The sequence below is a fragment of the Mirounga leonina genome, unplaced genomic scaffold (assembly GCF_011800145.1).
Source record: "Mirounga leonina isolate KUSES-001 unplaced genomic scaffold, KU_Mleo_1.0 Mir_151, whole genome shotgun sequence".
NCBI lineage: Eukaryota > Metazoa > Chordata > Mammalia > Carnivora > Phocidae > Mirounga > Mirounga leonina.
The window spans coordinates 13,908,541-13,931,951 of NW_023270377.1; the positions used below are offsets into that span (position 1 = coordinate 13,908,541).

General features: G+C 44.0%; 1 protein-coding gene across 1 annotated transcript in view; it reads left to right on the plus strand.

Moving 5' to 3' along the window:
• Nucleotides 1–23,411, plus strand: part of WDFY1 (WD repeat and FYVE domain containing 1) — a 47,659-nt gene that overhangs the window by 18,209 nt on the left and 6,039 nt on the right. The window contains exons 3-9 of the mRNA XM_035007007.1: nucleotides 3,768–3,841; nucleotides 9,732–9,786; nucleotides 11,504–11,654; nucleotides 13,283–13,395; nucleotides 15,128–15,254; nucleotides 16,771–16,876; nucleotides 22,730–22,831. Coding sequence (XP_034862898.1) covers nucleotides 3,768–3,841; nucleotides 9,732–9,786; nucleotides 11,504–11,654; nucleotides 13,283–13,395; nucleotides 15,128–15,254; nucleotides 16,771–16,876; nucleotides 22,730–22,831 — 728 coding nt within the window. The remainder of the gene's footprint in view (nucleotides 1–3,767; nucleotides 3,842–9,731; nucleotides 9,787–11,503; nucleotides 11,655–13,282; nucleotides 13,396–15,127; nucleotides 15,255–16,770; nucleotides 16,877–22,729; nucleotides 22,832–23,411) is intronic.

Below are 23,411 nucleotides of genomic sequence, written 5' to 3' on the forward strand. Positions count from 1 at the left end.
AGTGTGCACTCTTCCTTGGCTTTTAGGTCTTGAGCTCGTGGCTTTGGCTCTCAGTTGCCCTCCCTAGCAGTTGCTAACTTGGCTTAAACGTACCCCCTGGAAGCAGTTCCCGGAAGGCTGTGTCTGGAAGGACCGGCAACAACTGGAAAGAACAGGCATAGCATCGTTGTGGGTGGCCGACACCCACGTGTTTGCACCTAGACGTACTCAACTTGTTGCTTCCAGATGCTTCTTTACTGTGCCTTACAGTTCTGTCTGGAACTACACCACTGAGGAGACTGTAAGAACACTGCCTGCAGAGAACAGAATGAATGAAATTATGAGAAATGACTGCTCTACAATGACTTTTAATTGAAAACCGAATTCAAAATATGAGAAGTGTCTTGTTCTAAAAACTGTCTACAGATTATCCAATTGAGGACATTTTAGTGACTGTCCACCAGTTTTAACTTTTCCTTGTGACCTAACAGAGTGATCAATAAGCCAGACCTTAGTGTATTGCTCTGTGCGATCCAGTTGTTTCATAACTTTGCCTCACGTAACAAAAATAACTTTCAGAATCTGCTTTAGCTGAAGAAGAATGGTAACTCCTAGTTTCTGTAATCTACTCTGTGACTCATGCCTATTTTTTGGTAATACCACTTTATGAAATCACACAGCTGTACAAGGTAGATGATTTTTCCACCATTTGGTAAGTGAGAAAACTAATGGCAGAGGGGTTGAGTCAGTTGCTTGTGGTGGGAATTCGGTCCATGCCCATTGGATTCCAGAACTGGGCTGCCCACCAGTGTTCTCTGCAAAGGGCCAGCCTGTAAATATCTAGACGCTGTGGGCCAAACAGTCTCTGTGGCAGCCACTCAACTCCGCTGTCGGAGTGCGAAAGCAACCATAAACAATACATAAGTGAAGCAGCCTGGCTGTATTCCAAAAAAAACAGAAATACCTTTATTTACAAAACTCGAGTTTGAAGCGTATGATTTTGGATTGCGATGATGCCTTTTTAAAAGGCCGCTGATTTGAAAGATGATTTGTGTTTTACATGTTTATAAAACTATGAATATCCAATTTTTTTTTTTAATTAATACTGCTTATCTCATTAGAAGCTTCCTCTCTAGGAAAAAAAACCCAGGACATCTTTACATACAGAGCAAATAAATTAGGGAAGCTTTTTTTTTTTTCTCTTTTTTAAATGTGGGAATTCTCTAGCCTCATAAAACTACTCAGCACATTGTAAATTTTACACGAGAGCATGTTACATATTTATGGATAGTTTGTTACAGGGTTGGACATAAAAAGAATTGAAAAGAAGCTGAAAACTAAAGCATTAAGATTTTTGTACCAACCTAAAAGTAAGCAAAAATGGTGACGATGAATCAGAAATCACCAACGCATGTTTGATTTGCCAAAGATAATTTTATGATGGTTATTGAAGAGTACTTTATATGAAGAAGATACATACACCTTTGTGATTATAATTCTTAAACTCGATCATTCTTTTTTAGAGAGAGAGAAAGAGAGGCAGAGGGAGAGGGAGAGAGAGAATCTTAAGCAGGCTCCACACCCAGCGCAGAGCCTGCCGCGGGGCTTGATCTCACGATCTGAGATCATGACCTGAGCCGAAGTCAACAGTCGGATGCTCAACCGCCTGAGCCACCCAGACGCCCCTCGATCATTCTTTATAGTCTCCCACTTCAGTGTGGTGGGTGAGGGGTCCAGGCTTCAGTCACGTGTGACTGTTTTGTGTGCAGACCCTGCAGCACCTCCCTACCAGCGGGGTAGTTCTCTGAATGCACCCGAGAAAAACCTCTTTCTGTAACCTGATCACGCAGCTCGCTGTGTCTTTGCCTTCAGGTGCGGTCCAGCATTAGTTTACTTTCGTCCTTCAGTGGAAAATATCAGCCCTTTGTAGAGAGAAAACTTTAAACTGTTTTCAAATGGTAACGGCATTTATGAGATTTTTTTCTTTTACTTTTTTAGAAGAAGTGTTACCTTAAAGTAAACTCAAGTTTGTTTGTTTCACAGTATGTATTCCCTTGTTGTGGTTCTCCCATAGTCAAACTTCTTTAGGCTGAAATGAACCCAAATATTTCTTTTTCCACATGTTTCCATTTTCCAAATCACTTTAATTCTAATTTTTAGCAAAAGGAGATGATCTAGTTTCTCCTTTCTGAAACTCTGGCCCAAGCTTTCTGGAAGAAAGACAGGTAGAACCTGGAAGGGGATATGAACACGAGAGGAAGCAGGTACTATTCCAGGCACATAATACTGCTGTGGACAAAGAAACATGCATGTATACACCTCACAACTCTGCTTACTACAAACTGAGGTTGTGTATGTCATGGGAAAGGGAGCCTTTCCTCACCATTGGAAGAGAACACGTAATCCCAAAGTGGCTTTCCTAGCTTGCTCGCATGTACGGTCGAATGGGAATTCTGGTGCTGGAAACTCCTTTTCTACAGATTCTAGCCACTCTGTTACCTGTGAGGGGGAAGAGGAGTCGGGGCAGGATGGCCTCCTGAGTTTGGGTAACAGATTACTCATTCTAAGCACTGGCCCCCATGTTCTGCAGCCTACAGGTAGGAGTTTCAACCAGATGAGACTTCATGCTGGCTTGCTTCCCTCAAAGTCATAAAAATAATGTAGAACATTTTTTGAATTGGAATTTTAAACTAAAAGAAAGAACGTCAGTAACATTTTCCATTTACATCATTATTTTTTAAAATTTTATTATGTTATGTTAATCACCATACATTACATCATTAGTTTTTGATGTAGTGTTCCATGATTCATTGTTTGCGTAGAACACCCAGTGCTCCATGCAGAACGTGCCCTCTTTAACACCCATCACCAAGCTAACCCATCCCTCCACCCCCCTCCCCTCTAGAACCCTCAGTTTGTTTCTCAGAGTCCATAGTCTCTCATGGTTCATCTCCCCCTCCGATTCCCCCCTTTCATTTTTCCCTTCCTACTATCTTCTTCTTCTTCTTCTTTTTTTTTTAACATATAATGTATTATTTGTTTCAGAGGTACAGGTCTGTGATTCAACAGTCTTACACAATTCACAGCACTCACCATAGCACATACCCTCCCCAATGTCCATCACCCAGCCACCCCATCCCTCCCACCCCCCACCACTCCAGCAACCCTCAGTTTGTTTCCTGAGATTAAGAATTCCTCCTATCAGTGAGATCATATGATATAGGTCTTTCTCTGATTGACTTATTTCGCTTAGAATAACACCCTCTAGTTCCATCCACGTCATTGCAAATGGCAAGATTTCGGGTTTTTTGATGGCTGCATAATATTGCATTGTGTGTGTATGTATATATATACACCACAACTTCTTTATCCGTTCATCTGTTGATGGACATCTTGGCTCTTTCCATAGTTTGGCTATTGTGGGCATTGCTGCTATAAACGTTGGGGTGCAGGTGCCCCTTCGGATCACTACATTTGTATCTTTGGGGTAAATACCCAGTAGTGCAGTTGCTGGGTCGTAGGGTAGCTCTATTTTCAACTTTCTGAGGAACCTCCATGCTGTTTTCCAGAGTGGATGCACCAGCTTGCATTCCCAAGAGTGTAGGAGGGTTCCCCTTTCTCCGCATCCCCACCAACATCTGTCGTTTCCTGACTTGTTAATTACATCATTATTTTCTAAAAAACATTCTTGCCCTCTTTTTTAAACTTAAATTGTATAATAATGTATTTTGAACGATGACTTAGAATGCTTAGGTTTGCTTGTAATATGGTCTTTGTCTTTCTGGCAGCTCCCTGCTCTGCTATGGCTTACCATCATGATAGCAGACGGATATTTGTGGGCCAGGATAATGGAGCCGTAATGGTAGGTAGTTTTCAGAGTGTATTCGTTATATTGACCACCCTGTGTTCATGCCTGTTAGACAGTTTAAATAAAGAAAAGTGAATGCCTGATTGGCATAAAAAATGTTTAATTCAGTATAGGCATTAGGCCTAAAAATAGATTAATTTTAATTTGTGCTTATTTTTAAACCAGTCATGGAGCTCAGAATGCTTTCATGATTGATGGTTTGGTGTTCAGCCTTCATACAGTGAATATATGGTCTGCAGCAGCCTCGTCCTTGAACCATGAGGGGTTAGCTGGGGCAGGGAGGGCACAGTGGAGAGCCTGTGGGTGTTCGCGTGCGCACATTGTGTATGTGTGTGTATATGTGTAAGTGTAAGTAACAATGGAGGGGGAAGGAGAACAAGGTCAGTGACTAGTCATTCAGCCAACAACTCCTATAACTCTTTAAGGCAGTGCTTCTCAAACTAACTCTGGTGAAGGACCAGATATTTAAAAGTTCAGTTTATTGCAGATTGGTAGGTATTTTTGTGGGTCTAATTGTGTGGGTGTGTGAATATGTATGTTTTCTTAATGGAGATGTAATTCACATAAAATTCACCATTTTAAGGTAATGCAATTCACTGGGTTTGTAGTATATTCACAGGTTATACAAACATTAACATTCTCTAATTCCAGAACATTATCATCACCCCCCCTCCCCCAAGAAACCCATACCCATTAGCAATCAGCCCTCACTCCCCCTTCTCCCAACTCCTGGCAATCACTAATCTATTTTCCGAGGCCAGAGATTTGCCTATTTTAGACATTTTATGTGAACAGAATCACATAATGTGTGTTGCCTTTTATGTCTGGCTTCTTTCACTTAGCATGACGTTTCCAAGGTTCATCTATGTTGTAGCTTGAATTAGCACCTCATTCCTTTCTGTGCTGGAGTGGTATACTGTGATATGGGCGTAGTAGCCCTTCACGACCCTTTGTGTTTCTGTAAGGTCGGGAGTCCGGTCTCCCGTCATTCCTGAAGTTAGCGGTTTGAGCCCTCGCGCTGTTTGTCACTCCAGCATTTCAGTTGCATCCATCTTTTCAAAGAACCAGTTTTGGTTTCATTGGTTTTTTTCTTTTGTTTTTCCTATTCTGTGCTTATTTATTTCAACTCTAATTTTATTATTTTCTTCCTTCTGTTTGCTGTGGGTTTAGCTTGCTGGATTGATGTTTTTGATACTACATTGTTGGATGAGAAAGTCCACAGATTTCATCCTTGGGTGTCATAACAATATGAAATTGCTATAAAGGTTGCTGAACACTCACTGCCTATTTCCCCTTCTCATCGGGACCAGCCATCTGCAGACCACACCGAGTAGCACTGCTTTACAGAATAGAAACAGTAAGAATGAGACTTCGCTAGTGGGGTCCAGTAAGTGTAAGATGACGTAGTAAGTACAGCCCCACAGAGGGCAGAAATTGCTGTGAGTGTGCACACGGTCCTCCAGGCAGAGCATCTGGAGAGGGCTCGCGCAGGCTTACTAACGTGCCAAGTCCTAGAGGATGGCAAGGAGCTCACCGGGCGGGGCAGGTGGAGAAGGACCTCCAGACGCCAAGGAGGCGGGGGGCTGTGTGCAGGGAACAGCAGTGAAGCGCATCACACACCCACAGCTGAAGAGGCAGCGAGAGTGGGTCACGGAACGCCTTGCATTTGAGTCGGTCTTCAGCTCTACGTGTTGAGCAGAGTGCCAGTGGAGAAGAAAGTAGAGGCGGTCCTGCTGGGCTGGTGGGGTTGGGGGGTGCTTACGGTCTAGCGGGAAGTTCAGATAATACACAGGTAAATAAGCATCAAGTTGCAAGTTGTGGTAAGCGCTGTGGAGACGTGAACAGGTGCAGTGAGCAAGACCATCCAGAGGGGTTTGCGGCCCCACTGAACAGGGTTATCGGGAGGGCTGCTCCATGACATTTCAGCTAAGACCTGGAGGGTGGGAAGGAGTCGGCCAAGCAGAACCAGAGTAGGTTTTCCAGAAGTGAATGTCCACGTGAAGACTCGAGGTGGGAACATCTCTGTGTGTTTGAGACTTCGGTGGAGGTTATCATGCTGGATGGTGCTGAACGCCGGGGAGGGGCCGAGGGGTGAGGAGAGATGCGGGCTGGAGCCAGGTCATGCCGGGCCTGGAAGGTCTGGGTAGTGTTTTAAGGTTAGTTGTAGACGCTGTGGGAAGCTCTTACAGGGTTTTCAACAGGCGAGTGACATGATAGAATTTACACCTTTAAAAGATCCCTCTGGCCAGTGCTCGGTGCAGAATGGATCATTACGGGGGAGGGAGCAGCGGGAGTGGAAGCTGGATAGTCAGGCTGTTGTGGCCACCTGGATGAAAGGGTGGTGATAGCGAGAGTGGACAAAAGCAGATTGATTGGTGAGGTGCATTGGGGAAAGGTTGGGCGTGCGGAGGGGAGGAAGAAGAAGAAGTTGGGTGATGGCCAGCTTTCTGGCTTGAGTAACTGGGTGCACAGTGGTATCATTTACTGAGAGGAGGAAGACTTGGGAATGTGTGGGGAAGGGGCATTTGGAAGGAAAGGGGACAACAAGGGACCAACCAACTAACTGTACACTTGAGAGACCAAGGGGCTAACCAGTGGCCGTGGGAAGTCAGCATTGGATACACAAGTCCACGGCCCAGTGGGAGCCTGGGCAGGGGGGTCATCAGCATGTAGGGTATTTGTTAAGCTGTAAGAATGGTTGTGTTTACAGCCATTCACATGAATGAGAGGAGACAGGGCCCAGGCCTGTGTCCTGAATAACAGCATTTAGGAGTGGGGTTAGTGGGGAAGCCCACCAGGGAGAAGGGGAAATCATGATCCTTCTGTGTGTGTTAAGGAGCTGACTATATCCTGTAAGCAAGTTACCCCAACTTACATACTCCTACGCATCATTTAGGGAACTAAATGGGATACGTGTTCTCTGGTTCCACGCCAGACCCACAGCTTCAGAATGCCTTGGTGGGGGGTCTGGGAGTCAGTATTTTAGCAAGTCTTCCAGGTGAATGTTGGCTCACAACCTTGGGAGCTTCCCAGGTGAAATCTGAAACCAGCCCCCAAACTCGGAGGGCAGGGAGAGACCGAAGAAAGAGGCAGTCCACTCCAGATTGCTGAGTGGGAGGTTTAATGAGCAAGGGAGCTTATATATGAAGTTTGTCTTGAGTAGCTGCAAGATGAGTAAATCTCTGCCCCCACCCACCAGAGTCTTAAAAGTTTATATAGAGGCCTTAGCTGGGTTCAGTCATGTATATCGTCCAGATGGCCCCAACACCACATCACTGTCAAGGCTATGTGCTTGGGGCAGCCTCTGGAACAGGGAAGGCAAGTGGGACACACATGCCAAAGACGGGGAAGGGTTGAGGAGCCTCTTGACGGCTGACTGCCAGGGCCCAGCTCATGGGTCAACAAGAGAGGTCAGTGACCTCTCTCAACAGTGAACCTTAGGGTCAAGTGCATTAGGGGGGAGCCATTGAAGAGCATTAGGCGGGGGACGACAGAATGGTTGGGTTTCTGTTTTTGTGAGCTTAGTGTGCCAGTGTGTGGAGTTTGGGGGGACAAGGCTGAAACTGAGGCGTCCCAGTTAAGAGTCTGTTTCAGGACTCCCAGTGGGACACTGTGAAACGCTGGGGTAGTGTTGGAGAAGAGGTGTTGGCTTTGAGAGCTTTCTGGGAAGCAGACTTGATGTCTAGTTGGATGTGGGTGTTTTGTAGAGAACAGTGTGAAGATGGCTTCTAGAGTTTTAGCAGGATGGTGGTGGTGAGTGGTCAGCTATGCTCTAAGACAGAGAAGATGTGATGTAGAGGGAAAGGTGACGAGGTCAATATTGACAGTTGGGTACATGGGCCTGAACCTCAGGGTTTGGTCTGGAATAGGGGTTGGGAGTTCTCTGAATGCAGAAGTCCGTGGAAACTGCAGCAGTGGTTGGCCTCAACTAGGGAGAGCAGATAGACTGAGAGGAGCAGAGAGCCAAGGTTACCCTCCCTAGGAATATCAGTATTTAAGGGAAATTCAGAGACTGGGAGCCCATGGGGGAGACGGAGGCAGAATGGGCAGTGGGAGGAGAGCCAGCCAGGACGCTGGGCCACGGAAGCCGGAGAGGCAGTGAGTTTCACGTGGGGGTGAGTCACAGTGTCAGGGGCAGCAGGGAGAGGATGAGGTCAGGCCTGGAAAAGGACCTTGGGAGCGGCACTTAGCAGCTGGTGCTAAGCGAGGGCAGCCCTTTTCCTGCCGTGATGGTGGCGTGTGTGCAGTGGGTCGTCAATGTGGGCTGATCTTTAGAGAAGGAGCTGAGGAAAGTCGTAGAACTGCTAAAAGAGTTGTGTTGTTTTCTGCTTGTTTTGTTTCTGAAGTTAAAGGCTAAGAAGCCTTGAGTGTGTTTAAGTGCCAGGAAGGAAAAAGCCAGTGGAAAGGATAGGCTCTGTGCCCAAGCAGTTCACTCAGCAGTAGGCGGATGGTGACAGATGCAGGGTTGGGCTCGCCCAGCTCTTTGCCATCAGCCTGGGACTGTTATAAATACCGTGGTAGTAGTAGATGCAAGTGTCCTCGTCTTTCTCCTTCTGGAAATTTTATAGGAATATCATGGTGATGTGCATGCACATATATAACCAGAAGCCAAGAAGCAGTTTGTCCAGTGGTTGCACACTTTATTTCTCTAGGGACCCTACTTGTGGCTCCCGAGTCAAGGGTAGACTCTGTGATTATAGGACAGCATATAAAAATTCATAGCTCTTCAGTGCAAAGGGGCAATGTAAATCCGGTGTATCGTTCGTCAGCAATTGATCTTTGATTTTCCACCCAAAACAGATCAGTATATATACAATGATATATATACTGCTATATTTATACTGTCCCCAATATGTATATATGTGTATATATGTATACACACACAGTCAATATATATTAATACATATATATACACACATATATACTGATACATATTTGTACTATGCAATACCAGGATGGAGAGCAAGGAATCAGTATTCCTGTGTGTGTGTGTGTGTGTGTGTGTTTAACAATTCATAATGTCCATGTTATTTAGAGCCTTAAGAACTTACCAGTTAGCATTGATCAATAGAATTTAGTGCGTTTTCTTTAGAGTTTTGTCTTCTTGGTTTTATGCTGAAGCTGATTTTTTCATTAAAAAGCATATACTTTTATTTTTTCCTACTTATAAAGTATTACATAGTCTATAAAAATTTTGTAAATACAAGAATATTAAAAGAAGCAAACCACTCACAATCTGTAAATTTCCCTTTTTTGTGTGTTTTCTATATGACATATGTATATTTTCGCCTTTACATTGCTGAGATTCCCAATGCCTTATTTTCACTGTAGCTGAGAACCCTATTTGTAACAGGGTCTTTGCAGTTTTGCTTTATGTGTATCATCTTGAGGAATACTCAGTGTAACCAAGAGAGCAAAATTAACAAGATCCCTCCTTTATAGTAGAAGGAAAGGGACTACAAAGCTTGGGCTTGTGGGGGAAGAACTGAGCAAAAATGCTGTGCTGGTCTGCAGCAACTTTATTCGGTCTGGTCCCCAGAAGAAATCGTGGCCTGAGGACAAGTCTGATGAAAGAAGCCATCCCATATTACTCTTTTTTTTAGCCCTTCATTTATTTTTTTTAATTATTGTGTTAATCACCATACGTTACATTGTTAGTTTTTGATGTAGTGTTCCATGATTCATTGTTTGCGTATAACACCCAGGTCTCCCTTGAGTGACTGTGGAGTCTGAAAAACAAACTGAGGGTCCATATTATTATTTTATAGCTAATCTCAAGGTCCTCGTCTGGTGATAGCTAGTCTTGGATTTTACTTTGTTTTGAAAGTTAAGTTCCTGTTTTTAAAACCGTAACTGTTTTCTTATTGCATGTGTTTACTTTTAGGAATTTCACGTTTCTGAAGATTTTAATAAAATGAACTTTATCAAGACCTACCCAGGTAATTATAATACACACACGTACTTGCATACACATGCATGTAGGTAGACACACACAAAATGAGAACACTGTCTCATGATCAAAATTAGGTCTTCACGTTAACTTTGTGGATATGTTTCCCCCAGTTATATAGGATGCTGCCAACTCTTCAGTTATTTACCATCCTTTTCCTGCTTATCAATGTTTAAATTTTTGTATACTATTCCATTGGGTGCATTATCAGATGTAATTTAACCATTTTATTTTTGAGCGTATGTGCTGCTTCCATTTTTTGGTAACACTAACATATATGACAATGTATATATATCTGTGAGTGTATATTTCATATATACATACATATGTGTGTACGTGTCCTTGACTCTGACTCTAATCCTGTAACCCTGGTTGCTTCTGTGTCAGACAGATTCCTAAAAGTGGAGTAACTGGGTCAAACATTAAAAAGTTTTTTAATGCTCTAGATTTATTTTACAAACTTCTTCCCAGCATTACTGTGAATTTTTACAGTCCCATGAGTGGTGGTTGAGAGTATTTGGTCATCCAGTCTGTCCAACATTGCTCTTACAAATGTTTTTTTTGCCTGTTTGATAGTCAAAATAGTCAATTTATAAATTATTTAAGCTTTGCTTAATGTCGATCATTTGTTATGTTTGGTGAATGTCTGTTCATGATTTTACCCATATACCTACAGAGTTGTAGTATTTTCTAATTAATTTATAAGAAAGAGTCCCTTGGTTCTTCCAAAGCAACCTATACAGCTGAGAGCAAGGTCAGAAACTTCTCTGCCTAGCCTCTGACTTCATTCATCAGACTGGTGTTTATTAAACGCCTGCTGCATGCCAGGTCCTGTACTAGATGAAGTAGACAGGGTCCTGGTGTGGCTTGCAGTCAGCCTGGAAATGCAGACATTTCAGGAGTTAGGTAATAGAATACCTTCCTCATTCTCAGCTATTATTTTGGAATACAGAACTCTACAAATACTTTGTCTTTATAAATAATAAAAAGTTACACACAAATTGTTCCAGAAACAAAATGCTTACACTATTTTTTTTAATTTCAGAAAATTGAAGTTCTCTTGTTTACAGTGCCAGTGTTTTAAGATTTATGTATTTATTTTGGAGAGAGCGATGTGCGAGCAGGGTGGGAGGGGGCAGAGGGAGAGAAGAGGACTTCTCACTTCCCCAGCCCGGGCTCCATCTCACGACCTTGAGATCACAGCCTGAGCCAAGACCAGGAGTCCGCTGTTTAACCGACTGAGCCACCCAAGCGCCCTTACAATGCCAGTGTTTTCTAAAAGGTCAAAGTACTAAAGTGATAGACTATAAAAAAACATTGCTCTTTTAAGAAAAGACTACTGCTTTCCATATGGAACGTATTGATAGTAAGAGCACAGTAAAAATGTTCTCTCGAGTATAGCAAAAAAAAAAAAGGCCTGGTCTTTGATCAGTTATTGGAATCCCCCTTGAGCATCAGTCTTTAGTGACCTGCAGCTTCTGATTGTCCACCAGGTAGGGAGACAGGGCGGCCGGGAAGCCTGTGGTGGTGAGGTGGGGTAGGGCAGTTTATCTGAAAGCTGCTCACAGGGGACAGGCGTTTCTGTGGTACGACTGTTCAGACCGTGAGTCTCCAGGCCAAGCAGCTGGAGAAGGTGAGGCTCAGTCTTGATTCGGAAGGTCCCATTTCTTCGTGCAGGGCGCAGACTTCCCTTTCTGTCCCCGCAGCTCATCAGAACCGGGTGTCCGCCATCATCTTCAGCCTGGCCGCCGAGTGGGTGATCAGCACCGGCCACGACAAGTGTGTCAGCTGGATGTGCACACGCAGTGGGAACATGCTGGGGAGACACTTCTTCACTTCCTGGGCTTCGTGCTTACAGTATCCTTCCAAGGGCTGGACCTTCTCCTGCCTAGCACCTCCTCGGCTCAGTGGTTGGCTTGGCTTTGAGGATGATCATAAACTGTCAGTTGAGATCCAAAGACTGAGGGATGCCTGTGTATTTCACATGAAATGCAAGACTTCCTGTATCTGCTTTTCTTTGGTATAAAATTGGTGTATTAAAAATAATAATTAGGTGAATTACTGTTCTTATTGGGAGGTACAATCTATTTTTAATACAATATCTTAGAAACCTAAACCTCATTAATGCAAACCCCACCCCCTCGTTCCTTTGTATTTGCATTTTAAGGTGAAAGAAAAGACTTTTCTGTTGAATAAAGAAAGACCAAAAGGAGTCTATCTTTTATTTGGTTATTGGCAGACCCTGAAAGAGAATAGAATAAGGATTTGTGACCCTGGAGTCCATAAATGGGCTTACAGGAGTTTTACAGTTTGTGTGAATGTGTATGGAGAAGGTTCATAATCCTTTCCATATTCTCAGAGTTGCCTCAGGATCCCCAGAATGTTAATGAATTGCTGCTTTCACAGTTTTTTAACCTGTGTATGGAATTTGTTTCATGGAGAATTTGCCCTTGCTTAGGGCTCCCCGTGGTAGCTATCTTAGTGACAGCAAGATTAAGGCTGTCAACAACAGGCAAATACCCCATAGTAGTTTCTTTTTCAGAGTTGGATGTCTGGCGTAGCAAATTCTTTTTTTTTTTTTTCCATTGAAAGCCTCTGTACAAAAATGTTTGCTACAAATGAATGCACAGCATGAGATATTTAAAATAAGCGTTAAAGCAGTACCATACACTTCAGAATCAAATAAGGGAAAAACACTCAGATATTTGCTAAATAAGTCTTTCTGTTATGTATTAGGCTTTACATATGGATTGATAGAAAAGGGCACAGAATCACAGAATCATGACCCAGCCTGTGATGTTTCTTTTGACCTTTGTTTTGGAATTAAAGCAATGGTTATCCTGATGTGTCTAAACTGCAGATTGGCCACAAATGTCTATGGCCATTAAGTGACTGAGAAAGTAATGAGTTGTTATCAATAGTTAGTTTAAAATTTAAATTTACCACTACCCCAAATAACTGCCTTTTGGATGAGTAAACTCTCCATGGCAATTTAAAATAAACCATGCTTTTCATTTAAAGCTGCATCATCCAGGCCAAAGAAAGATAGGTGTTCGTATTTGCTATCAGTTTTACATTATTTCCAGAGGTAATTCGTAAACAGCCATTTTGTTCCAGTTCTTTCTTGCTGTTTTCATTATTGAGTATTTTACCTTTTTATACTTTATTATAATTTGATTATAACTACTTTTTTTCATGTCTGACTTCTCTGTGAGCTCTTAACCTTTTTTACTGCTAATTCCTAGGGCATTGATTAGAATAGTCCTAGGTACTCCATGAATTCTTGTTGAATGAATGAATGTTAACTTTCCCAAGAAAATTTCCAACTTGAAAGCTTGTTTTCTTAAATATGTACATATTGCCTGAATTTCAGTTGGGTATTTCCTGTCTCATAGTTTTGTGCTTATGTCTTTAAAATGCACATTTTTTCTGTTTTATAACTTCTAGATGGATTGTGTTATATATCCTTGACTGCTTCTCCACAGATACGATTTTGATACTCAGTATGCTTTTGTTGGCGATTATTCTGGACAGATCACCCTGCTGAAGCTGGAACAGAACTCCTGTTCAGTCATTACCACCCTCAAAGGCCATGAAGGTAGGCTGTGTGATCACCCACAGGTTTTTCACCTAATTTGGGCATCCAGATTCAGTTCTCAGCTCTGCGGCTTCATGAATGATCAGCTCCTATGACCTGTCAGTTTCAGTTTGATTGGCCAGATGTGGGATTTAGATCTAAAGGACTGAAAGCGAACTGAAGATCGGGTGTTGGGCTGGGTTTCATGTCGTCAAAATCCCTTCCAGATTACTCATGTGGATAATACTTTCTATTTTGTTTGCCTGTTTAAATTATTTTCAGAGGGTCTTTGAAAATTTCTTGTAAATGGTGAGATCTTTAGAAGAATTTTTTTTTTTTTTTTTTTTTTTAATTTGTCAGTTTCTAGGATACTGAACAAGACCTGGTGGAGCAATACAATTAGGAGAAATGTCTGGGCTGGTTCTGCCTCTGCTTGGTTAGGGACTGAGGGGGAAGCACGGGTGGAATTTTATTATTTCTACAGTACAGTGAGTTGGCCAGTTTTCATGGTTTTAAAATTCAGTTGGCTGTATTGGGTAACAAATTAGAAGTTTTGACACTGTTTGGTTTAGATTGAAGAATTGGGGATTTGTTCAAAGAATTAATGAATAACTTATTTATGAAAACAGTGTTTTAAGTATAACGAGTTAAAGGTACTCTGTGCTTCCTAGCTAATTTATTTGGGTGAAATCGAGTGTGTCAAATCAGGGACCTTGTAGAGCAAAGAGGAGAGAGGAGAAGAATAGCAAGTTAGAATGTACTTGGGCAGGAAAGCACAGCCCCTAAGGAAACCACTTGTGTTTATGACTAATGGTCTCATGATCCCCAGGCTCCCAAGTATTCTCTGTGTTGCTAAGGACAGGCTGGGTTCTGGTAACTGCTTAGTAGTGTTTATAGCGAAGGCCTATGTTTATCTGCTGTCAGGCCTCTAGCTGAAGTGTATGGGGCACAGGATTAAATTTATGCCTAACTGTTCCCTGAAGCAAGTTTTGCAGAACACTTCTTTTTTCACTTACCTTAAGTTTCTGTGAGAAACTAGTTTCTGTTGTTTGCTTTTGAATATGACTTCATCAGTTTTCTCTATAACCACCAAAAATATTATTAACTTGTGTGACTGGCTCTGTTTTTAAGTTTGTTAATAATTTTTTCTAGGCAAGCAGTAATCAGTAGAATATGAAGAGAGAAATCTGTTGAGAGAGAAATCTGTAGAAAGAAAGATTTCCCAAGGATATTGAATCTGATATAAATTCTCTGGCATAATTGTGTGGTACACCTACAGAGCATTTTTTTTCTGAGACCCTCAATTTAATTTTTTTAAACATGCATCATGAGGTAAAACACCTGCAAGGTCCCGAAGACCTGGAATAATCTAGGTTTTTAGATTACCTAAGTTGACCACAGTAATCTTCACTGTCTTTTCTCATTAGTGTTAGCTTTGTTTTTTTCCTTCAAAAGCTTTTTCTGAACTAACCCCTCATATATAGCTATCGTGTCATTTTTTTGATACAGAATGAAGAAAAATTTCTTTAAACATCTTTGTCTGCAAAGTAGTTTGATGTGCGTTGGAGATCATTACCTTACAACTCTGAGGGATGGATGTGCTCTGTCTTCTCAGTGATCTGTGATAAAGGGTTGGATGACCTTTCGCACAACAAAGATACATTTTTACTTTGGGGCTCAGCTGGTCCTCGTTCAGTCCAGCTGTGCTGGTGTAGGGCTGTACCTAACTCCGCCCTCTCTCTCTCCCCCGCAGGTAGCATCGCCTGCCTCTGGTGGGACCCTATTCAGCGGCTACTCTTCTCAGGAGCCTCTGACAACAGCATCATCATGTGGGACATCGGCGGACGGAAAGGCCGCACGCTCCTGCTGCAAGGCCATCAGTGAGTGACTGTTTTTGGGGGTGGGGACAGAATTGGAGTCTGCGGGGGAGGGGGCGGGGCAGGGCAGCATTCCTATTCTGCTACTGCTTTCTCAAACCCCCATCTGTTAAGACAACCATTTGCTGGGGCTCACTCAGGCCCTTTTAATAGCTCTTCTGTGAGTCCTGAGTGTCTGATGTTGTAGAGCAAAACAGAGCCCAGGGTATTCTTCCTTCTTAGTCCAAAGAGCACTTGCCACTTGCCTCTCCCGAGGAGTCACCCTGTTGAAATACCTGCCTAGGGCACAGGCGGGTTAAGGAGGGCAGATGAGGACTTTCACCATGGAAGACTGCGTGGAATGCCATGCTGAGCCTGTCTCGAACTGGGTGCCCGACTTGTTCTTTTATTCTGACGTGTGGGTGTGGTTTGACACAGTTACCGGAGCTAGGGCAACATAATGCCCAGGCTCTTGCCTTCTGGTTTTGAGAGGAAGAGGACATTGGCCTTTCCTTTCCTCCCCGTTGGTTAGGCTGTTGCTATTTACCATAAGCAGAATCAGGTTGAAAAGTAGCCAAGGAAAGATTTTTTTTTTTTTTAAGATATTATTTATTTGACAGAGAGAGAGAGCACAAGCAGGGGGAGTGGGAGAGGGAGAAGCAGGCCCCCCGCTGAGCAGGGAGCCCGATGCGGGACTCGATCCCAGGACCCCGGGATCATGACCTGAGCCGAAGGCAGACGCTTAACGACTGAGCCACCCAGGCGCCCCCTATTTTTTTTTTTTTTTTAAGATTTTATTTGACAGAGAGAGACAGTGAGAGAGGGAACATAAACATGGGGAGTGGGAGAGGGAGAAGCAGGCTCCCCACGGAGCAGGGAGCCCGATGTGGGGCTTGATCCCAGGACCCGGGGATCATGACCTGAGCCGAAGGCAGACGCTTAACCAACTGAGCCACCCAGGCGTCCAAGGAAAGATTCTTCACCCAAGTCTGCAGGGCAGGAGATTGTTTCGTAGGGCATCCAGAGGAGGAGTCCGACAAGCACACAGGAAGGGGGCAGATTTTGCCCCATCATTTGTGTGTGTGTGTGTGTGTGTGCACGCGCACGAGTGAGTGCACGGGCATGTGTATGTGTATCAGTCTCTGTAGCATCTCATCACCTGTTCTTATGGGTTGTGTTCCAGTAAGGGAGTCGCCCCTCCTTTGTTCTTCGTTATGCACAGGTAGGTGAATCTTGCAGACCTGAAAAGGAGTGGACCACAGCAATTGGCCCTGAAAACGGTAGCCATCGTCTTATCTGTGGCCTGCAATTCTGAGTGACTGACTTGAAAGTAGTGTCTATTTCATAGAAACTATTAAGCTGTATAATAAGTTACAGAATGCTGATTCAAGTTTAGACTAGAAGCCATAAGACCATACCAAATTGTCGGTGATAAAATGCCAGTGGCTGGTTCCAGCAAGGGGGGAGATTAGAGCCTAAGTGAAGACAGAGTCCGTGTTTCTCCACATCAAGACAAGTGACCGATGTGTGTTGTTTGCAGTGACAGAGTGCAGTCCCTGTGTTACCTGCAGCTCACAAGGCAGCTGGTCTCCTGTTCCTCAGATGGTGGGATTGCAGTGTGGAACATGGACGTTAGCAGAGAGGAGGTAAGAGAATGAGCAGGGCAAGGCTGAGAACCTGGCTTCTTGGCTTCCCACCCTGCTGGCTCTCGATGCTGACCAGCTCACAGACAGCCCCAGCCCCTCTCCCTTGTGCTTACCGGTTATCATCTAACAAGGTCCTGCGTGTCCTGCCCCATGTCCTCTCCCCATGTGAGAGTTTCCACAGTGACAAGCATTGCCCACAGATGGAGCATGTGGGCTGTTTTCAGTCTGGAGACAGCCCCCCATGTCACTGGGGCACGCGCTGTGCCCAGCCCCGGGAAGCACTGTCGTGGCCCCATGGCATCCCTGTTACCCAAAGCTCTGGGAGGCCTGCTGTGACTAGTGTCAGGGACCTTGCCAGGTGCCTCACGTTTTCCTGGGGAAGGGTATCTCTGTCCTCTGCTCATGTCGACATGGTGTTCTTCTCAGGAGCCCTGAGTTCTCATTTGTTGGGGCCACTAACTAGTTGTGAGACCTTGTTCAAAGGAGTGTCATTATCTCTCTTGAGTGTCCATTCCTGCATCCATAAAGTGGAATCATTCAGTGACACAACTTCCAAAGCCTCTTCTAGTTCTTGAGACAGATACGCTGATTGTCTAAACAACCTTGCCATCATCTTTTAAATTGAGAAATTTTTGACATATATCATTATATGAGCTTCAGGTGGAAACAGCAATTTAGCATTCGTATGTATTGGGACCTGATCCCCACAGTGAGCCCAGTTAGCGTCCAGGACCGCACATCGTTACAAAACTTCTGTTTCTTGTGATGAGAACTTTTAAGATCTACTCTCTTAGCAACTTTGAAATACACAGTGCAGCTTTACTTAGCATACTGTACTTCACATCCCCAGGACTTATGTATCTTGTAACTGAAGTTTGTACCTTTTGACCCCCTTCACCCATTTCCCCCACCTCCAGCCTTCTCCTCTAGCAACCACCAGTCTGTTCTCTTATCCGTGGGCAACTCGGTCTTTTTTTCTATTTTAAATAGTGCTGCAGTGAGCATTCTTGACCTTGTCATTGTGTGATTGTTCAATTATTTATTTCAGACAGATTTCTGAATATAGACCTTCTGGGACAGGGAGATGTACATTCTTAAGGCTTTTTATAGATGTTGTCAGATGACTTCCAGGCAGGATTTCCATTCTCATGACCACCAGCATGGGTATTATCTGTCTTTTCCAACCTGTGATGTAAATAGCAGAAGAGTTGACTTTTTGTTGATTCAGGAGAGATTTTAGTGTGGGGGACGAAGGACTTACAGTTTAACTTCAGACATTTCCTGAGCCCCTACAGGGTGGCTCACAGGTCCGGAAGCAGGTACATATGCGTCATAAAGGGCTTATGACGCTGCATGGCACCATACACGTGCTGTGACGTCACAGGAACGGTGCAGACCAGGTACGCCCATCGAAGCAGACACCAGGCGTGGATGCGCCATTCCCACCACACTGCGCATACGTCCGTTTTGTGTCACCTCCAATTGCTTGGGAGTGTCATTTTCACTGACTAAACCTCCATCTTTAGCATACCACAGAAGACGTAATCCAGGCAACATTACTCATTCCCAGGCTTTATGGCTGCCATGCTCTTTATGCAGATTCGTGCCTGCTTTTTCTAGGCTTGTAATCTCATGAAGGAAATAGACTGTCCTATAAATAATAAAATGAAGTCCATAATGTGGAGAAGTAGTAACTGTTAGCTTTTCTAGGAGCCTTGTGAGACGAGTTAAGTAGAGGAAATCTTGATTACCTGTGTGCTGGCAAAATATTTTGGTAAGACTTAGGTAACTCATTATTAAATACAGACAACATTGGCTTAATATTAATTATGGACACTTTCCTTACAAAGCTTTATTTTAAGTGTGTTTTGCAAAAGCTGCTAGGTACAGGCATGGAGAACAGCTAGTATACTGTTCGGTTTCCTGGACCCTTGGCCTGTTTGTGTTGTTGTTGCTGAGAACACAGAAAACTCAGAGGCTGTGTCCCTGGCTCACATGGGAGGGCGACCCTTGGGGCCAGTGCTGCTGATGGTTCTCCTAAGGGCTTTTACCCACTTGGATTTCAATCCACTGTTCTTATCCTTGGTAAATTCTTTTAGGGGAGAAAAGTGACAAAATAAAAGCAAGATTCCCACCTTCAGGGTTACACAATTGTGGAATTTATTTGTATGTCTAGGGAAAGAAAAGACAGCCCCATCACTCAGGCTGCTTCCTGTGTAGGCGATTCTCTTTTTAATTGTTTGTGCAAGATTACCCCAGATCACTCGCGTGCTGGCTGGTAACACATCGCACTCTACTAGCTTTTCTCTCTCGGTAGTTGACAGTGTTGGTGGGGAAGCAGATTATATCAGAAAGATGCATTATTGGGGCACCTGGGTTTCAGCTCAGGTTGTGATCTCAGGGTCCTGAGATGGAGCCCCACATCGGGCTCCATGCTCAGTACGAAGTCCACTTGTGATTCTCTCTCCATCTCCATCTGCCCCTCCCCCTCCACACGCACTCTCTCTCTAAAATAAATAAATCTTTTTTAAAAATGCATTATTTTTAGTAGTCTTATTAAGTTTTTTAACCAGCTGAGTATAGTGCAAAGGGAAACAGCCTGTGATCTATAAGGTTTTGGCCCTGGGTTAGGGTTTGTACAATTTGTAGGACTTCCTTAGGCAAAGGCATGCAGAATTAGTCCCAAATTCTCTAGCCCCACACTGCTTGCTTGGAATTTCTGAGTCACCTGGAAATACTGATTGAGGCAGTTGCCTCCCTGCCAGATCATAATTAGAGGGGCTCCTTTTTGGAAGTAAGCGTGAAATGTAAATGAGCAAGTACTAATTAGAATGAATCCTCTTTTTTTTTTTTTTTTCATTTGAGAGAAATGGTGAGTGAGAGCACAAGCCAGGAGGAGAGGCGGAGGGAGAAGCAGGCTCCCCGCTGAGCAGGGAGCCCGATGCGGAGTTCGATCCCAGTACCCTGGGATCATGCCCTGAGCCAAAGGCATATGCTTAACCGACTGAGCCACCCAGGTGCCCCTAGAATGAATCCTCTTTAAAAGAGAACTTTTAAACTAGTAGATCACAGGATGTATAATGGCATACATTAGTGTATATGGTATACATTAGCACAGTGTAGATTATTGCAGCAATTGCTAATAGCGGGGCAGGGGAATTATTCTTGCTACATCATCTTTGATCAGATGAGGCAGATGGAACAGGATGTAGAAAAGAGTGAAACAAAAATACTTGATTAATGTTCTCTTTTGCTCTTCTTCAGAAAGAACATTTTTTTCTCTGTAGGGAATAAGCATATAACAGGATGGTTCCTGACAGTGTAGAGCATAGCACTTCATCCTGTTAAAAGCAACAAAGTGACGGGTATTTCTTGCAATAAACTGTTCCGGAAAGCCTGTTTATTTCTGATGTTTTTTGTTATCTCAAATTACTTCAAGCATACCTTTCTTTCTTTGAGTCCCTCTCTCCTGCAGCTCAGCAAAGTAATATTCTTGCCGAAACCCCTAGACAGAATGATGCTCCTGAGGCTAAGGACCTGGTTCTGTTGGTGGTCACGCCCCAGAACCACATGTGGAGACCTCACGTGTTCAAACCCAGAAGCCCCACGTGCAGCTGCTGTGTGGAGTGTGGTAGGCAGGCCGAGGGGCTCAGGCGGTGCTGCGGTGTCTCCTGGGGTCGCCACCCACGCTCTCAGCATTCACAGGTGCTCCAGGATCAGAGCCACGGTTTCTCCGCCTGCAAAATGAGGATAATGTTGCTCCGTATCTCCTGGGGTTGTGTGGAAGATCGCGTGAAATAAGGCATAGCAGATCCTCAATACGTGGCCTGGACTTAGATGATACTTGGCGTACCAGGCACCGTGCAGAGCACTTTGCCCATATTTACTCATTCCCTCCTCACACCCTTGCAAGGGGGATACTCCTGCTTGAATCTTGCTGCCGTGAACACGTCCTGCGCTTTGTCCCACACGCGTGTGGTACTGTGGGAGTCCCTCCGGCGTGGGTCCCAGACATGAGACCATGCCGTGGGACCTGCATGTCCTCCCCTGTGCTGTTGGCCACAGGACCCACCGTGGGGGACGTTGTGCACAAGCACTGTTCCCAAACCACCTTCCCTGTCCTGTGGACCACGGAAACAAAGCGGTGCTTCTGCATCCAGACGGTACTCTTTCTCATGGAGGTGCACATCTCTGTTGCTCTTTCCGTCCTCCCTTCTTTCCAGTGTGTCTCTGGTCATTTAAAGGGACATCTCTCCTGTCTCAGCCCACTTCATGCGATTTGTGAGTGCTCCCCCTGCCCCCACCAAGAAACACCTTTGTCATGGCTGTCATGTGTAGAAATATTTCTAGTGACATAGCTAAAATGAGAAATAGGAAAGCCCAAAGTTCTGATGCAATAGGAAGCAAAATAAGGAAGCAGGGGCACTGGTCCTTGAAGTCCCCAGACATCCCGTTTTGAGTGTTGAAAGCCCTCTGTCTTTACTGCCTGTGTTAGAAGCGCTGATGTGATGCACGGTCTCTGCTCTCCCAGCATTGTCTCTTCTTACCACAGATATTTTTCTTGACATCCCAACTTCAAGATCAAAAAAGGATTATTTCGTCATAGTCTTTGGTTTAATTGATAGAAATGCCTGTTTTCCATCGTTACTGCACATACATAATGATAAGTGATTGAGGTTAAATATTAGCTTTGAACAGTTTCATCTTGTAATAGGGACCAATTTGTTTTGTTCGTTTTTTTATTTTTTTAAGATTTTATTTGTTTTTTTGACAGAGACAAAGTGAGGAGGGAACACAAGCAGGGGGAGTGGGAGAGGGAGAAGCAGGCCTCCCGCCGAGCAGGGAGCCCAATGTGGGGCTTGATCCCAGGACCCCGGGATCATGACCTGAGCCGAAGGCAGATGCTTGATGACTGAGCCACCCAGGCACCCCTATTTTTTTTGTTTTTTTTTGTTTTTAAAGATTTTATTTATTTGAGGGAGAGAGAGAGCAGGAGTGGCAAGGTGCAGAGGGAGAAGCAGGCTCCCCAATGAGCAGGGAGCCCAACAGTGACATGGGGCTCCATCCCAGGACCCTGGGATCATGACCTGAGCCAAAGGCAGACGCTTAACCACTGAGCCACCCAGGTGCCCCTAATCGGGTACAATTTGTAATGGTTTATTTAGAGAAATATTTTCTAAGTTCTTGTTAAAGTAATGCTGAGACTTTAATCATCCTGTTTCAATAAAAATTCATTGAGAACCTAGTCTGTGACAGGCTATCCCTACACAAAGATGAGCGAGCGTGGTGAGTAACAGGTTAGTGGTAGAAAGGAAGTGTGCGTAAAGGATGACAGCACAGAGAGGCAAGTGCTGGAGCGGAGGTCTGGGGGAGGTGTGTGCATACAGGAGACTGTGCCATTCCTGGGAACGGGGGGTTGGGGGCGCACAAATCTGTCGGACACGAGACGCACCTGGAAGAACTCTCCTGTTGGTCACCCTGTGACCTCACAAGACTTCCCAAGTGGTAGTTCACCAGATTCTGTAAGAAATGGGTTTTCACTCAACTGGATATAGATACTAAACAACTCTGGCACAGAAAAGAAATATATGAAGACAACCCTGAGGAGTTCACAGTGGAAACTGAATTACTCCTTCCTGTCTATACATTAAAAATCGAATAGTCCTGTCAGCATTGCTAAAATGATAGAGATTACTGAAAACACATAATATTGAATACGGCAACAGCTATAACATATTGAGGGGTTTTTTAAAAATGCTAACAACCAACAAGGTCTGAAATTGTTGTATTAACCCTGAGAAATCCTAGTAAACAAGCAGGTGCTCCAATGGCCTCGACTTTCTCCTCCCCCAGGCTCCTCAGTGGTTAGAGAGTGATTCTTGCCAGAAATGCGAGCAGCCCTTTTTCTGGAATATAAAGCAGATGTGGGACACAAAGACACTGGGGTTGAGACAGGTGAGTAGCCAACACTGAACTGTCACTGGGTTAATCACGTATCTTGTTCTTTGTGGCATTAATCTGTCATTTGTATGGAATCGTACTTTTTCCTGTAAGTGCTGTGAACTCCTGCATTTTTGAGATCACTGTCTCTGTGTAACGAACCATGAGTGGGACCTTTCCTGAGGCCAACGAGATTATTACTTAAGTGTTCCATCCCTTGTCCAGCGTTGGAAAAGCAGGATGCACGGAAAACACTGAGAGCCTATTTGTAAATACATGAAAGATTCTTCAGTTAGGAGTATTGCTTGTTCAAGTCAGTGTTCTGTGCTAAGAGTGAAGCCGGTCATATGATTGTAAACCTTATGCTTTCACTATTTGTTAAAAATGTAACAATTTGGCCCTCACTGGAATACTGTGACACTAAGAACTTTAACTTATTCACAGATTGTTCCATATAAGTGTACCTGGAACATTTTTATTAAGCATGTTTCTGGTACTCTTTTTTTTTTTTTTTTTTTTGATTAAACAAACATGTCCCAAATAGCCTGTAGATTTCAGAGACACCCTTATCACTAGGTATTCATGTAATTCTAAA